This window comes from Microtus oregoni, unplaced genomic scaffold (genome assembly GCF_018167655.1).
Source record: "Microtus oregoni isolate MIOR12 unplaced genomic scaffold, Mior012 000007F_ref0000211, whole genome shotgun sequence".
In the NCBI taxonomy this organism is placed as follows: Eukaryota; Metazoa; Chordata; class Mammalia; order Rodentia; family Cricetidae; genus Microtus; species Microtus oregoni.
Genome location: NW_024543066.1, coordinates 20,413,827 through 20,431,747, shown reverse-complemented (window position 1 = coordinate 20,431,747; position 17,921 = coordinate 20,413,827). Strand labels below are relative to the sequence as shown.

General features: G+C 43.4%; 1 protein-coding gene across 2 annotated transcripts in view; it reads right to left on the bottom strand.

Annotated features, from left to right (window-relative positions):
* The window catches only part of Aff3 (AF4/FMR2 family member 3), a 459,838-nt gene that overhangs the window by 359,025 nt on the left and 82,892 nt on the right, over positions 1 to 17,921 (bottom strand). For both annotated transcript variants that reach the window (XM_041655779.1, XM_041655780.1), the window contains exons 3-6: positions 15,328 to 15,402; positions 12,900 to 13,020; positions 11,334 to 11,646; positions 10,845 to 11,230 (exon numbers count right to left, since the gene is read on the bottom strand). In XM_041655779.1, the coding sequence (XP_041511713.1) occupies positions 10,845 to 11,230; positions 11,334 to 11,646; positions 12,900 to 13,020; positions 15,328 to 15,402 (895 nt within the window). The remainder of the gene's footprint in view (positions 1 to 10,844; positions 11,231 to 11,333; positions 11,647 to 12,899; positions 13,021 to 15,327; positions 15,403 to 17,921) is intronic.

Below are 17,921 nucleotides of genomic sequence, written 5' to 3'. Positions count from 1 at the left end.
ATGTGCTCAACATCTCCTCATTTCAGAATTAGAAATTAAATGTTTAAGACAATTTCTTAGGAATAAATCATGAAAATATAGACAAAATTCATCTGTAACTCTTTATTAAATAACTTATATTCAAGAGAAAGCTTTAGAATACTTAAGTGGTTACTGAAAACATTAAGCAAATAAATTTTGAACTGAATGAAGCAAATTGTAAGACAAAGCTCCTGAAGTTATCCAACTCTATGATATGCAACCTGTGAATCCCATACATTGACTATTTACAGCTTCTCCAGTGGAACTGATGAAGTGTTTATGACAATGTGGAAGATAAATGTGATGACTATCATGTATATATCTTTATCTCAATTTAAAAGACATAAGTATAAAAAAATCAGAAAGGCCTATCCCAATATTCTGTATGTATATTTCTCCAAAGTATAATACAATTTAATTCATTCATCTTTATGTTCCTAATGTTATGTACGTTTTACAACTATTATTTTCAAAACCTTTTCTTCACTTGGCGCAAAGAGTTAGTTGTTCATAAGCAGAGTTTCTAAGTCCTCTTTCTGACCTGTCCCAGGAACCCGAGACTCTCAGCAAAGTAACAAGATTTCTGTGCAACTAATTCTAACAACACGGGGGACATGGCTACTTCCTTCCTATCACCTTCTCTTGCAGCTTCTAAACACTGCTACTATGCTGTCTTCCTTCCTTCTAGTCCCTTCTCTGCTCACTCAGAGGGTTCTGCTCACACTGACTCCTTCCTGTAGCAAGGGCTCAGCTCTCTGCCTTGTCCACACTTGCGTCTGTCAGGGTGAAGGCGACCTCACTCAGTCTCAGTGGTCAGTCACCAAGCGGACCCCCAAGACCCCAAATCTACGTCTCTGACCCAGAACGGCCTCCCTTCTTCAACAGCGCCAAGACCTGCTGGCGCCAACCGCCTACCTCATTTCACCTCCTCACCTGCACAGCTAAGCGACATTTCAAATTTAGGAAGCTCAAGCCAATTCTTGTTTTTTCACTCCAATCTGTCGTACGTGCAACCTTTCTCATCTCAGGTGAAAGCATCTTGTTTCTCTTAACAGCTCAGGTCAAAACGGTCCTCGGTTCTTCCTGTCACCACTCAACTCTCAACACCTGGTAGGCTCTCCTTCCAAATACTTCTGGGACCCAACCTTCCCTTCTCAACACCCTCAGGACCAGCGTGTGACGTTCTATCTGCTCTTCCTGATCTGACAGTTTGACTGGAATGTCCCACAAGCTCACGCTTTGAACGCTTGCTCCCCAGCAGGTGCCCACATTGAGAGGCTGTGAGGTCTAAGGCCGGGTTCTGGGTGGTGGAAGTCGTCACCTCAGATGAGTTCTTAGATGTTATATAACCTGGCCCTGGCTCCGGTTGCCCTCTCTTACTTCCCAGCCTAATGCCGTGTGAAGGAAGAGCTGCCTCTCACTCCCAGCGCCATGTATGGAGCTGTTCCTGGCATCCTCTCCAACCAGGAACCAAAATAACTCTTTGCTCTCTCAATTTGACTCAGTAAGGAAAAACATACACAAAACCCAGACAAATATTCTCTCCTTTGTTTCTGCTGGGTACTCAGATACAGAAGTAACTAAAATATGCCTCTGTGGGCGCAATAACCTGCAGTCGCGTCTCCTGCTTCTACCTCTGCTCTGCTCTAAACCATTGCAGATGCAACAGCAAGGCTGACCCTTTCCATCCTAGATTGGTTCATGGCATTTCTCCAGGCCAAACCGTTCAATGCTGCCCAAGTTTTCACTCACGGTAAAGGTGAAGAAGTCCTTCCCGTGCCCTAACAGACCTTTATGCCAGTTCATCTCCAAGTCTTTTCTTCTCCTGTATTCTATTCCAAATTTCTGTTTTCTGGCCATTCCAATGTGAGGAGGTATTCTCCCGTACAAGCCTCTGCATCAACCATTCATTCCCCGCTGTGTGGCATGCTCCTGCTCCCGGGATCTTCCTAACACACCTCTTTCTTCTTCCACACTTCTCACCTTTTCAATGATTCTCCTAAACACCCTTCTTCATTTTTTAAAAGATTAATTTTATTTTTATTTGTGGTGTGTGTGTGTGCGTGTGTTTGTGTGCGCACAAGTGTGTACAAGCAGATGTCCAGGAGGTCAGAAGAGGGCATGAGATTCCTTGGAGCTAGAGTAACAGATGGTTGTGAACCATTTGATGTAGGTGTTGGGAACGTAACATAATAAAATGGTTAAAACAGAAATTTTAAGATAGTAATTAATTCAATTGGTTATCATGAAGCAGAGAAGGCTACTCTGGAAATTGATGCTCAAATGCACTTTCTCTTTATTATTATATAGAAAAGAGTGGAATGATCCTATATGAGATGCTGAACAAAGGGACATAATAAAGACCCATTCAACAGAAGTTAATAATCAGAGGAAGGTAAAGGGACAGAGTCAACAATGATTAAATTCTAGGACACAAATGAAGATAAGCATAAGGTTTTTTTTAGTTTTTGATTTTTTGGGGGGTGGGGAGTTGTTTGGTTTTTGGTTTTTTGAGACAGGGTTTCTCTGTGTAGCTTTGGAGCCTGACCTGGAACTTGCTTTGTAGACCAGGCAGGCCTCAAACTCAGAGATCCGTCTGCCTCTGCCTCTCAAGTGCCAGGATTAAAGGCGTGCACCACATGAGCCCTAGGAAGGGACAGAGCCATTTACAGCTGGGAAGGCGGCCCTCGTTGGGGCTGTTGGCTAGATGTTTCCCTTTGGCTCTGAGGACCAAAATCAGAATAAGCTTTAGTAGGAGTGACACAGACAAGAAACCAAATGCTCATGGGGGATTCAGGGCCCTACATTGCTTTGAGAGTGCCAAGGACCGTGGGAGGGGAGGAAGCTGATCTCCATTTGTTGTCAGGCTTATATGGACAAAATGTGTACACCTTTTTGTTTTCTACTGTGTATCTGCGTGTTACACAGACAAGGGCCAGCCTTTCACTGTGTTTCACAGTCATGCTAGAAGCTATGACACACGAACTCTGCATGTGGCGATGTCTCTGAAGGAGCAATCTGTGAGGCAACAGATAAATATGTGAACTGGGCTTGGCAAATCCAGAGCGCTGCATCCCCACGGGTAACTGAAATGTGAATCATGGCAAGCAGGGCTGATAAAAGTGCAGAACGGCGCACAGAGGAAAAGAGTTGGGGGCTTTCTTAGAGGCACAGGGGTTGTACTAACTGTGTTCTGGAAGGTTACAGTCCGTTAAAACTTCATTCATGCAGCAGAGGACAGGGAAGCATGGGCTCACCCTTCCTACCCCACACACTCTTACCCTCCTCATCCTACATCCTCTCAGTCCAACTCTCATCCTGTGGCTAGAAAACAAACCACCTCCAAGAACACACACTAACTCACACACCCACAAACATACACACACAGAGAAACACACACAGACACACAGAAACACACACATTCAACACTCACACATTCACAAACACACACACTCATACACACAGAAACACACACACTCAACACACATTCACAAACATACACACAGAGAAACACACATATTCATACACACACTCATACGCACAAATACAAACACACACACATTTATACACACACAAACACTCCACACACAGTAGGGGTAAGCTCCTGTTGTGAAGACCACATGGAAAAGGAGGGGCAGGGGAAGGAGGTAAAGAGGGAGAAACAGGGAAGACAAAGGACAAAACATCTCTTCAGAGCCACTGCCTGCTGAGCATTTGCTTTTGAGGCCAGAACACAGCTCTAAGACTCGTTTTATAGGTGCTGTGTTTACATCAGTAAATATGGCTCCCTACCTCCTCAAAACAGCAGCAATAAATTATGCATCGGGGAGTTTCTAGATCCTCTTCCCATAAAAACCAGTAAGAACTTCCCACAAAGACAAACTAGAGAGGCTCGCATGGGGAAGTAGTACCGACTGGAGAAGAGTGCATTCGACTCACACTTTTAAGCTAATGAGTTAATTTAGGAAGAAACTAATGAGCACAAACGATGAGTTGGGCACAGCTGACGGAGCAAAAGGTCAAGACAAAGCCCTGCCTTTATAGATCTTCTACCCCAGTGTATCCAGAGCTTTCCCCCAGATTCGGGCTGTCAATCTGAGGTTGGGTGCATCAGGAGGTAGAATTAAAGTCAATAAAGCTATTTGTAATTATAACGCATCATTACTTCCAGGATTTCCCCTGAATGCAGCCTGCAGGCCAATCACTGTTCTAGATGTTGGATCAAATATAAACCCACCCACATTGTACAGTAGCTGTTGACAGGGTTTATCATGACTCCCTGTTACAAAGTCACCACCGGCTCTACCAGCCAACTCCTTGACTCTCAAATCTGGACGGTATCTGCAGAAAGAAGGATCCTAGACAACAGCGCTCCTGAAGGCACACCTGTCCTGAAACCTGACTTTAGGGCAAGATAGAACTGTGTAGGGTGGAGAGGTAGTCAAGAGGTTGCAGGTCATGCGTGCAGCTATGGAAGTAGACTGGAAATAGCACCAGAGAGACTCTTTCCGTGTTCTATAAAGGTATTGCTAATGCTGGGTAATCACATGGAGATAAGTGATTCTGCTGCTCAGCCCAATTAAACATGCTATTTAATATGCTGTGCCTCCAATAGCTCTGATCAATGAGTCATTCTAAGTACTCACTGCCTGAACACTTTAACTTTTCCTCCACCCAAATCTTGTTGATTCTGTATTTCATTTAGCTGGAAATAAAGCTCAATGATACAACAGTTCACAAAGAAAAACACAGAACAGACAAAGAAAAAGCAAATATGATCCCAGACTTGGGAATATTTCCCCCAGGAGGCCAGGGGGCTTACCACTGAACAAGGGAGAGTCACGTCACTGGGGCTTTGTTAAATTAACCCAAGGAAATCTCAGAAGTCATCAAGATTTTGGTTATTAAACACGCACAAAAAATACTTTTTCAGAATCCTCTCTTCCTCCCCACTCTTTTCCTCCCTGCCTCTGCGAGACTCAGCCACACACCATCTTGCTTGCCTACTCTGATTTCTATCACTGACACAGCTAACATCTGCCAGGGGTTACTATGTTGTCTTCCCTTGTCACATTGCTTCACTAACCACCCCTACACCTTGCATACACAGACACACACATATACACACACACACACACACACACACACACAATCTCTGCCACAGAACTATTGCCATTTTCTCAGTTCTCGCAGGTACAAACTGAGTATACCTGTCCACAGTCACTTAGCTAACAGGCTGCAGACTCGGAATTTGAACCGAGTTCTTGCTTGTCGCCAATCCATGGCCGTCCTGTGTCTTACACAGCTGCGCAGGACTGCACACGTGCTTTCTGACCAAAGAGGGCTGAAGTAAACATAGTGAGGCCTCTTGCAGGACTATACGGCGACACCAAACGCAGAGGCCACGGACTCCTGATTACCCCCACATCTGGAAACATCACACACATAAGGAAGGCTGTGGTTTCAGAGAAGCCAGACTTGCAGTCCTTCCAGATGTTTTCTAGGGGAGGGGAATTTACAAGAAGGGAGAAGAGAGACTGGAGAAACAAAGCAGGCTTGCTAATAACCTCCTGCTGGGGCCTATCCTCCTGCCTCTACCCTCAGAAGTGGTTTCCCACCTTTAGGCTACAAAAATTTAGCTTTCTAATATCAATCTGAAAGATCCCCGGGAGGCAAGAGAACAGGAAGTGCACCTTCATACAGGGGGCCTATTTTAATAGGCATTTTTCAATCAAGGATTATAGAAACCGAAGTCATTTTTAGTTTAGTATCTTACCTTTTAGGATGTGCTGGCTAAACATAAAAGGGCTAAAAAGCAGAAGTATTTCCATGTGCTAACCTCCATGGTGACCTTCAGAATTTCTGACCCAGATGGAACAAGAAATGCAAGTGCTTTCATGATGCATGTGAGTTGAGTGTTTGACTCTAACATCTGATCCTCTGGAGGACAAGGAAGAGCCTGATGTTCTCAGAGGGCAGGAGGCTGTGCATGTCCACACGCATGGTGTGAATATTCTCAGAGGATGGAGGCTGTACATGTCCTCATGCATGGTGTGAATATTCTCAGAGGGTGGAGGCTGTGCATGTCCGCATGCATGGTGTGAATATTCTCAGAGAGTGGAGGCTGTGCATGTCCACATGCATGGTGTGAATATTCTCAGAGGATGGAGGCTGTGCATGTCCACACGCATGGTGTGAATATTCTCAGAGGGTAGAGGCTGTGCATGTGCACGTGCGTGGTGTGAATATTCTCAGAGGGTGGAGGCTGTGCATGTCCACATGCATAGTGTGAATATTCTCAGAGGGTAGAGGTTGTGCATGTCCACATGCATTATGTCAATAAACTCAAGAGGGTGGAGGCTATGCATGCACATCTCCATGGTGTGAATATTCTCAGAGGGTGGAGGCTGCGCATATGCACACTCATGAGGTAGATGTCCTCAGTGGGTGGACCTGTGTGTGTGCATCTCCATGGTGTGGATGTTCTCAGAGGGAGGAGACTGTGCACAAGCATGGTGTGGATGTTCTCAGAGGGTAGAGTCTGTGCATACAAACGTTGTGGACAGGATGAAGTACAGAGAGTTAAACATGGTGCTAAGCCACTCTGTCCCAAAGGACCTGCCTCCCCTTGTCATGGGAAATGGAGAGTGGAGGTGAGAAGGATGGGAAGGAGGAGATTACAACAGATAGCAAAACTGAGACTCCTGGCTCCACAGAGCCCCCTCATTTCTTCAAGGAGTAATCTGACAGCATACTTTGATTTGAAAACATTATACATCTCAATTGTAATTAAGAAATTCCGACTGGCGTGAATATGTAATATACACTCTGTTTTCGCACATGCCTTTTCTCCCGACAGGCTGGTGCCGACTTTAATTTGGAAGAAATCCATTTTCATACAAAGGTAACCAAGAGTGACAGGAAATAGGAAGCCTACATCATTTATCTTCTGTGAACTTGGAACAAAATCAGTTAATTGCTTTTCTGGGAAGCTATTTTGTAGAATCATGGCATTTCGTTTTTCTACTCACACTTGTGACATAAATGGTGATTTTTTTTTTAAGAAAACGCTGGTCATGAAAGTGCTATGTTTAATCAATATATCTTAAACTATTTCAGTGCACATTTTAACAAAGCAAATCTAATCAGCCAAACAGTTACTCTACCCTTGTGGATGAAGTATCAATCACAACTAAAGCTCCTAACACAGTTCATTAACTGACAGTCAAATTTAGAGATCTCTTTCCAGGTCAACAAAGCTATGTGTGATAGGGTTCGCTTCGCCCCTTGGACTTTAAATACGTTCCCATGCTAGCTGTCAGGAGTCTGTGCAATAGCATATTCAAATCACTGCCATGAGCAATGAGATGCATAGGCTGTGGAACAACTCTGCAGATACTGCAAACTTCCCAAAAAGCTGACTGTCATCTATGAGGACACCTTGGCAAGCGGGGGCCTGCATTAATATGCTTCCTTTTGATTCTTCAACCAGCAAGTAAAAATAGTATGCTTTTCCATGGCTTTGTCATGTATGTGCCTACCCCATACAGCCCAGAATATAAATAGGTACTAAATTCGGGTCTGATATGAAGTACTTTTCCAAATAAAAGGTTATTATTTTAATAACGATTTCACATTACCCCATGAGTCGTAGACTGGAAGATCGTTAAACTAGGCACACTTAAATTTCAGTGTCCTCAATGCCCAGGAAGGGTCTTAGAGATGTATTTACATAGATGTATGATTTATAAAACTTGCAAATCCCGCAAAAACTGTATCTGCACCTCTACGTTAACAGTCCCCAAAGGCTCAACCTGCAATAATGTGAGTGTGTGTGTGTGTGTGTGTGTAACAAAAATAACTCACTTCAATTGGAAAATATTTGCCATGACCTGTCTTATGATGTTCTAGAATGCATGTTTCAGCCATTTGTTAAGTCCCCTGCCTCTCACCTAACAACAGATACGTTTCCAAGTGGCACTCTAGGGGAGTCTCACTTAATGAGGGGTGGCGTCGAGAATAGGAGACTCAGCTCTAACAACAAAAATATGTTTTTCATTAAACCCAAAACTGAACTGGGATAAACCAGCTAAGAGGCAGGTGTATCGGTTAAGGAATCCTCCTGAGGCCTTTAACTTCCACATCAAACTGCACTAGATTTTTCTACACTAATTACCCATTATTGGAGAGTAAAGAATTATAACAAATAACCTTCTGTGGCAGCAGACAGAATGAAGCCATTGTAAAGGAAAGAGCACAGGCTTGATGGAATATAAAAACAGGCAAAAGAGATTCCAAATTTCTCCATTTTAAAACAAATAACAAGATTGTTCCACTACAAGGATGGTGTAGATGAGAGAATGTTCTTGGGACTAGAAGACTGATTTTAAAATTAGTTGGCACTGTGAACTACATTGCAAATTAAAAGGCTAAGTACTAGAGATGGATTTATTCAATACATAAAGATAGATATCCTGAAAGCAGAGATCACACTGTAGATTTCTATTATCTCAAGTCACATTGCACCAAGGCATCAAAGTGACTTTGTTAGGAGGAAGGTACTTACACAATGCCTAACATCTATTTGCATGCATATTGCATGCATGTGAGTACACGTGTATACACACACACACATACACAAACACACAAACACACACACACACACACACAAACACACACACACACACACACACACACACACACACTTCCAGTTATCTCCTTATCAATGCATGCCTGGCCTCTTTGACACTCTCAGGATAGAATGTGGGGAGGCAACAGACTGTCTGTTCTCAATGCTGTGTATAGGAGCAACAGAACAGTTTCTATGTATCACTCTGATTTCTCACATTAGGCCTCCTTCTTTCAGGCATGACCTTGTAATTATCAAACTCGTACAATACATCGTTGTCCCCACTCTGGGATCCTCGGAGGGCATCATGTTGATGTCCAGAGTACTGGTAATTCACTAAACGCCTTCTTAATACCGTGCAGGTGTCTGCACAAGGCTACACTGGGTTACCCAGAACTAACGACCTCACTGGATTCTAAATGAGTAAACCGTTACCTAAGAAACCAAAGATGATGCAGTAGGAAAACATAATCTCAACAAGTAGTCAGCTAAAAGGAAAGTTGTAAATGCAACCCTGCTGGCTTAAGTTGGTCACCACTGTTCAAGGATGGGCTAAACATTCTTTGCCAACAAAGATCATTGGATGACAAGCACAGAAGCAAAGAGCCTGAGGAATTCAGTTCAATACTGAGGTATCCATGTGTTTCCTACCAACAAAGGCCTAGGGAACAGGTGCAGTTATTTTAAAGTTTGATCCATGTCAGGCAGCCCAACTACCTGTAATTCCAGGTCCCAGGCATCCTACATCTCTGATCTTCATGGGTACCTGCATTCACATGCATATACCCACACATAGATACACACATAATTTTAAAAAAATAAAAATAATTATTTTTTAGACGCCTGGAGGAATTACAGTTTGCTTTCATTGTTTCTAATGAATCCTGCTTCCTAATTGCTAGAATACATCATAAACATGCAATCAAAAGAAGCTACTGGTGCACGTCACCACATATCCTAATTAAAACCTTAGTAAACACCTCCTGGAGTGCAAAAGACTGTCTCTCTCTGAGTGACAATCTCTAGGTAACAAGGTTATCTCCCAAGTGGCCCATGGGGAGTTCCAAGAGAAACGCTATGCTCAGTCTTGTCAAAAACACAACAGGAAATGCCAAATCCTTTGTTTCTTTTGGCTAATAAATTGGATTAAGATGTAAAGAACACTCTGGTCACATCATCACTCCATCTTTAAAGAAGAACATGTCAAAGGGAAAAACGGCTTTGCAGTTCCTAAGGACACTGCTAAAGGAAGACAGCCTCACCTCCTGTGCTACATCGCAGGGAGCAAACAGAAGCAAAGGCATGCAGTCGTAACTCCTCTTCGCATGCTCCTGACAACTATCATCAATCTGGAATACGGCATGACACGTGCTACTTTAAAAAAGATTGCTTTCCATCCAGATTCACTAGTGGTTCAAGCAGCCAGTCACTGCCTTTCCTACAACCTGTCCAGAGCCAGGCTTGTGTAGAATTCTCAGACTCAATGCATCGACTCCACACATTATGTAATGCAATGAACAGGGTCAAAATGTAAACCAGGAAGAGTATGAACTGAAATACTTTATCCATCCGGAGAATGTGCTCACAGAGCCGAGTATTTTTATATCACAAGAAAAGTCCACGTAAGAATTCTGTTTAACTAATATGAGTGAATCTAAATCACAAGTCTTCTAAAGGTGTGGATACCTAATATACTGGAATATCAACTAGACCCACTATTGATTTAATACTTTACAAATTCTTATAAGACTTCCTTTAAGAAGTTTATCATAAAACTTTTCAAAATTGATAAAAAAAAATGTTAAGAGTTCTGAACTATTTTACAGGGAAAAAAAAAAAACTTAGCTCCTTGAAAGCTGAATTACAGCCTTTGAAGTGGTTTATATTGCTGTTACATATCTTAGTCAATCCCATCTCGTTCATGAAACTCTATGAACTCAACTGAAGGAGGCATTCCTTCCCTAAGTAATTCCTACACATGCACAAACACATACATATATATGTACATATATTTTCAGTACTTAGGATAATCCTATTATGATGAATTTGAGAATTTTAACAACTATAACTTTGGTCTGAGGGCTACAAAGCTTATCACATCAACGGAGAGGTGAGAGGGTAGAAACACGAAAACTGCATTTTCATGCCATGCTGCTAATTTGTTGCATGCAACTGACAATGAAAACAGACTCACCTCTCCTTGCTTGGGGATGCTGAACTTAGCAAGCTTGGCTTTGGCTCTGGCTGACTCGGGTTTGTTGCCTGGGACCCCTCTGTAGGATGTGCAGTGCACACCAGTTTCTGTGGATGACTTAAGCTTGGGAGACTCATCAGGAGCCTGGTCTTGGCCGTCCATGGGCCGCACATACGCTGTTGGTTTCTGCTGGACCAGGCTGGGTTTTGAAGCCAAGGATGGAGGAAAGTTCTGAACACAGTGTCCACTGCTGCTGTGCTTGGCCGCCATGGCAGGGGGCCTCTCCTGGGTCTGAAGGCCCGCCTCCACATTGCATACTTGCTTGGCCCTTGTCTGCTGTCTGCCGACACCATCACCAAGCAAGGTCCTGAGAGAGCCCTGTTGTGCTGAGTTGGAAGAAGAAGGCAGTGAGGGTGAGGATGAGGGACTCCACACACACTGTGGTTCTTTGAGATCTGCGCAAAGCAACTGCCTTATGCCCCTCCTTACCTGCTCTCTGTTGGCCGTCAGACGATGAGTGCCCAGTCTTCTGCCAGCCCATGGTGCCCCTCTTACTCTGCTGCACAGAGACAGCTGCAGGTGTGGAAGACGCAGTGCTACAGACAGATGAGGACTGGGGCTGGGCTCTTGACTCAGCTGCAAAATGCTCATCTACCTTGTTCACGGGAGTCTGGGGAACACCCGGCTTGGGGACACCGACGAGATGGCTCTGGTTGGATCTGTCGGTTAAAAAGTCTTTCATTTCGTCATAATTTCCTAATGTATTCTGAATCCGGTTGGAGAGTTCATCCCCCTTGTTAGTCTGGAGAAATAAAAACAAATCCATGATACTAGAGAGTCAAGACATAGGTGCCAGTGAAGTAACATGCCCAAAACAGATAGATTCAGAATGAGAGCTGAGGGAGGAAATCCAAGTTTTTTTGGACTCTGAAGATAGCTATAAGCCTCCATTATTCAAGAGCTGGAAACTTGTAATAGATAGCCTTGGGCATATTAAAAAACAAGAAAGCTGTCCTTGGTATATCGCGCCATAACCAAAATATATTTGTTATTTTATATGTATGTAATGTGGAAATTATAAAATTTACTCTTATAACTTCACAAAATGGTCTATATTGTCTTTCTTGGATTAGATTATGGTTGTTTTGCAGAAACACTAAAAGCTTTTTTTGAAAATTTAGATTTGGCTCAATATAGGTTTGCTTCCAAATTCTAAATAAGTAATTATTCTTGCCAGGAAACACAGTGTGTCAGGCTAGAGGAACTTGGGTAAACTGAGAAGTAATATAAGATCAAATATGCAAAATTCTCCCACCCTAAACTGTCTGCATTGCATGCATCCTGAAATATCTGTGAACCTTGGAAGACACTCCATTTTGGAAAAAAGGTGAACTCTGTGAGTACAGCAATTGTGTCTCAGTAGTTGGACTTCAGGTAAAACGAGAAGGGATTTTGCAACATCTTATTTTAAAAAATTATATAAAGTGTGTCTGTGTGGGAGGGAGGGAAGGAGGGAGAAAGGGAGGGAGGGAGAAAGGGAGGGAGGGAGGGAAGGAGGGAAGGAGGAAAGGAGGGAAGGGACAATTTGTAAGATTCAGTTTTCTCCCTCCTCCATCTGGGCCCTAGGGATCAAACTCAGGTCTTCAGGCTTGGTAGCTGCTACCTCCCCTCACTGCACAGTCCTGAAAAACCCCAATTTCATTAGCCCTAACAGGTGCCTTGATCCTTGCATGGACCACAGATATCAACTATCTAACCTAAACCCTTTTAAATAGTTTTTAAGAGCTCAGAAAACATAACAGATGGCATTAATCTTAAAACCAAAGAGATGAAGTCTGAATTATTGATAAAAATCCTAATAAGTGAGTCTTAGTGTTACACTTCACCGATGAAGTAAAGGAGCCCATGGAGCCTTGCAAGCTAAATATCATTATTTAGGGGTGGGGCTATCTTCCCTGGCTAAACAGACCAAGAACTAACTGGAGTTTCTTGTCGACTCCTTCACAGGACATTCCTGGCAGCTACAGGGGAGGTGAACAGCTGAAAACCATCTACCTTGTAGGGTTCACTGAAGAGAGAGTAACTGGAATTAAAGCCGCCACTGTCCTGCTGCGCTTCCTGGCTTCTTCTTTCTCGTTCTTTCCTCCGTAATGCACTCCTATCTGGTTCATAGACGCTGCACCAGGAGAAAGGAAAGAGAACAACCCCCAAATTAAAGAGCCAAGCCCAAAGTCACAGACACCCGGTTAAAGGACAAATGGCAGTGACAACAGGAACACAGATGAGCTTCACGTCTGGCTCGGAAGGCCAACTGAACTCCATGCCTGAGAGTCACATTCTCCCAGAGGGAAAATCCGCAGGACAAGTTCCAACCAGACTTAGGCTCCTCTGCCTGGTAGTGCAAGAAAGGAACTATGAGGGGGGGGGGGGACTTGATCGGGGGAGGGGGAGGGAAATGGGAAGCGGTTGTGGGGACGAGGCAGAAATTCTTAATAAATAAATAAATTAAAATAAAAAATAAAAAAAAAAAAGATAAAAAAAAAAAAAAAAGAAAGGAACTATGTAAGCAACTCTGACAGCAGACTGAGCACCTTGCTCGGGCCCGCGGTAATTACTTGGATGTGTAAATAGAAATTATGAGCCTACTTCCTCTCATGACACTGCCTCTGAGTGTTATATGGGAATGCGCCTGGCTGGGATTGTGTGTGTGTGTGGCATGTCTGTGTTTCTGCAGTGATTCTATCATTAACTAGCTCCCCAAAGAGCTGTTAAAACCCATGCTGCAGTGGGTTTCACAGTTAAGAGCCTTCTCCTGATCTCTGTTAATCAGTCAAGTCGGCAAACGACAACGGAATCAATTCTTCCTTTTGATATATCTGACACTATCACGCCTCCCAACCGTAAGAAAAGAAAATGCGCTAGGAGAAAGGGGTACAGGCGGCAAAGGAAGGATGGAAAACTGAATTATATCACTGTCATCATGAACTAAGCCTTTTGGCCGAAGAAAATGAATCGTCTATTTGCCAAAATACAATCACGGAATGGCCAGACACCAAACCATTGGAAGTACGAAGAGGGAAGTGTGCCATTCCCCTCCTAAGGAGAAAATAAAGGGGTGAATACAACTAGTGATGAGAAAGTGTTCTCTTCCTAATGAAAGGAAACACACTGGCCTCCGGGCCTAGTGTAAGCGTGCGGCGATCAGGGAAGCACGCATCCCCAAGAACTGGCACTGCCCTCATTTCCCAGCAGAAGTAAAGAACGAGAGTGGTCTAGGGAGCAGAGAGGTGAGCTGGGAGCCAAGACACCTACCCACTAATTAAAATTCTCCATGGTCCAGAGAGGAGATTTTTAAAAAGCCACCCCACCTCTTTACCCCTCAGTGTCTCCATTATGAGGCAGGGATTTCTTAGGGCATTGCTGTACGGTCAATGATGGTAGTTGAGAAGTGCTGGGACATTTAGGAGTCTTGAAATCCGGGGTACGGCTATTAACATATGGTTAAAAATAAAAGGATCTGTGGGTTCAAAAGAACTTTGTGAAAATAGTAATATTTTAAAAGTTAAATAGCCTTATTTTTGTCATGTAGAGTCAGGGAACACAAAAACATGGTGATAAAAAAAAAAAAAAGTACTCCTCATGCCAGTTCAGTCCATGTGGCCAGGACATATTTAAAGTCACTGTCTGTCGGGTGACACTATACTTGCTTGTGGCAAGGCTACTCCTGCCCCTGAGGCATTTAATTTAAATTTAAAATTAGGGGATGCTAAAATATCCGAGCAAGGAGGTCATTAGCATTTTAATTCATCCTCTTAGTACATTACCCAAAGTTATTAAGCTTGAGAGCCCAACCAGTGTCCTTGCATAAAAAATCCTCTACCAATAGGGAGGCTCGGCCTTCCAATGTCACAGCCATCTTCTGAGCATGGGTGAGGTGATGGCAACCAACCCAGTAGGGACCCTCTACACATTCATTCACAGAACCTGGCTTCCAAGCCAAGGGAGCCGCTGTTACTGGTAGCTGCTGGCCAGATGAACCCCCGACTTCTGTAAACAACCCCATGGGTTTTACACAATGACAAGATGGAAGACACACGATGTATGATAGAATCATGAAGTGGACTTTAAACAACAGGGGACTATTATCAACTTCTATCTTTAGAATGATGTCGACTGGCATTTACAAATAAAGAAAGGAAGGAAAAAAGGAATGGAGGGAGGGGAGGGAGAGCGGGCCTTGCATTACATGCATCAGAACTTCCCTTCTCTGCAGCACATACAATAGTGAGAGGATGAAAGCAGCACCTGGGTGCTACCCATCAGACAGACACGTCTACACACGTCATGCAGGCCACCCTTAGCCAGGCCAACTAAACACAAGACTGGGGCGATGCGTGGAGTGCCTTATGGAGGATGAACAGGCAGGTGGTCGTTCATGACAGTGGTTGGGCTTCTGAAGAGGCCCCCACACTCAAAGTTATACCTCCTGCATCTGCTGGCTGATGACTGAAATTCCAGAACTAGGGAATCATTCCTCTGGCTTAAGATGTCTTCACCCCTGTAAAAAAATACAAACACCACAAGAAGAGAAAACACTTTAAACCTGACGAGCCTGCATTTGGTATCTGTGCATGGACAGGCCTGAGAAGCATTTCCCTCAAAGGCCTAAGGGAAGCGCCAAACAGGAGGTGCAAGAAAAAAAAAAGGTTATGAGCAGAGAAAAAGTTAAATGTCTAAGATCAAAGGGGTGGACACCAAAGTCAGATCAGTGGCTATCAGATCAAGTGTATTTCCGGGGTTTTAGAATAAGAGTCAGATCAGAATTTAGGAAATTTGGAGAAGGGTGAGCTCTTCCTGCTTAAATAAACCCCTCACTCCCAGCCTCTTTGGGTTTGAAGAGACAAAACAAAACCATTTTAAAATGCAGTCCATGGCTAGACAAAAGTTTCCTACGTGCTTCTGCCTGGATGACCAGACTATGGCTTCTGGCAGAAAAAACCGAACACCCTTAGGACATCAAAAGGTCGATGCTATGCATCCAGGCCATTAGGTGACACCACATGGCCCAGCGCAGGATCACTCTCACGTCGTCAGAGGAGAGGAAAGGAAGCACAGAAAGAAGCCCTGCTTCCCAGTGCCTTTTCTTTGGTCTATGCTTCATGGAGCTCTGTAGCCTCCACCGAGCAGAGGCTTTTTCAAAGGTGACACACCCATCCGCCTTGTTAAGAACCACAGTCCTCCTGTGCTATGTCAGGCCTGAGGAGCGAAAATATCACCTGCTTACAGCAAATGACACTCTAAGAGAAAGGCAGGACTTCGCAATTTCCATCTCTCCCTGGATGTCTTTACCTTCAACTTTCCACCAATGCTCACACAGGCAGCAACTGCTTGACTAGTCCACCTCTGCAGTAATTACAGGAAGAACCCGTGCAGGCGTGCAGGCGTGCAGCAGCCAGCACAGGGCCTTTCTCTTCATTTCTCACCATGAAAGAGCAGCTCCCACCCCTCACTCCCATGCCTCTGGAGCAATGTGAAGCCTATGCCATCTGCTTGAGTAGCAAAGAAGCCATTTCCCTCCAGGTGCAAAGTTGGGTCAGCTTCCTGGGGATGAGGGACCAGTTTTAGATAATCTTCGTTCCTGGCAGGCTGGTGTACCTGTTAAAGCTAGTAAATGCCACGCTGTTTCTTCCCGGCTAACAGATGGTAAAATCTCTATCAACTGTTAGGTTTTTCCTTGTTTCCATAAAAATTACAAGAGTCATATTCCTCAAATGTATATCACCAAATGCATTTATTTATTTTGCACAGAAGTGTGGTAGTCAACTGCCATAATGTTATTTATTATTTATTACAAATGCATAGCAAACCCAGAAAAATGAATCTTTGAAATCAACTCCTTCTAAAAGACTTATTTTTAGGTTTTATAAAAATAAAAACAATAATGAAGTATTTCTGATTATTCTTCATTTACTTGATTTTAATCTTTTAAGTCAAGTCCCATGCAGAACTCAAGCCAAAGCCAGTCACGGTACATAAGAGGAAACATCCAGACAAGAAAGCATCATCATCTCCAAAACTCATCTATTCCTAACTGCAAGGCAAGGACATGAACTAAGTAACAATGTTTGTGAACCTAGCGGCTTCTTCCTGTTGCCGAGGAAAACAATCAACCACCCACCCATATGCCCATTAAGTGTCCTTACAATATCAGTTAGACACGGATAGAAAGGGTTGATATTATTACTAGACTGATGTTTCAAAATGAAGACCTCTCCATCATGATCACACATGTCCATTACCCCAATCCCTGGAAGGTAGGAACAAGAGGATGTGAGACCTATCTCAAATAAACCAAAACAAAGCAGGGAACTTAGGATAAGAGTTAGACACCAAAATATGGGGTTTTTTGTAGTTTTTTTTTATTGATTTTATTGAGCTTGACATTTTTCTCTGCTCCCCTCCTTGCCTCTCCCTTCCCTTTCAATCTTCTCGCATGGTCCCCATGCTCCCAATTTACTCAGGAGATCTTGTCTTTTTCTACTTCCCATGTAGATTAGATGCATGTATGTCTCTCTTAGTGTCCTCGTTGTTGTCTAGGTTCTCTGGGACTGTGATTTGTAGGTTGGTTTTCTATGTTTAAAACCACCTATGAGTGAGTACATATGATAACTGTCTTTCTGGGTCTGGGTTACCTCACTCAATATGATGTTTTCTAGCTCCATCCATTTGCCTGCAAATCTCAAGATGTTGTTATTTCAGAATATATGTTTTAAAAGGACATCATGCAAGAGAGACAAGTGTTTTGGACTCCCAAAATATTTTATTCCTCTCTCCCAAGAGATGAGGAGCTGCCCACAAACCAAGAGATAGCTGAGCTATCTAAAGCCCAGGTCCATAAAAGATGAGGATGAATGAACAAGAAACACAGGCCTCACAGAAGCAAACAGGACAGATGAAACAAAGAGGAGCTATTTCCCATGCAAAAAGAACAATGAAGAAAAGTATGGTAGCAGTTATAATTTCTTAACAGTTTCCAAGCAACAGAAAATTATCTTTTCCTACCACACACACGCGCGC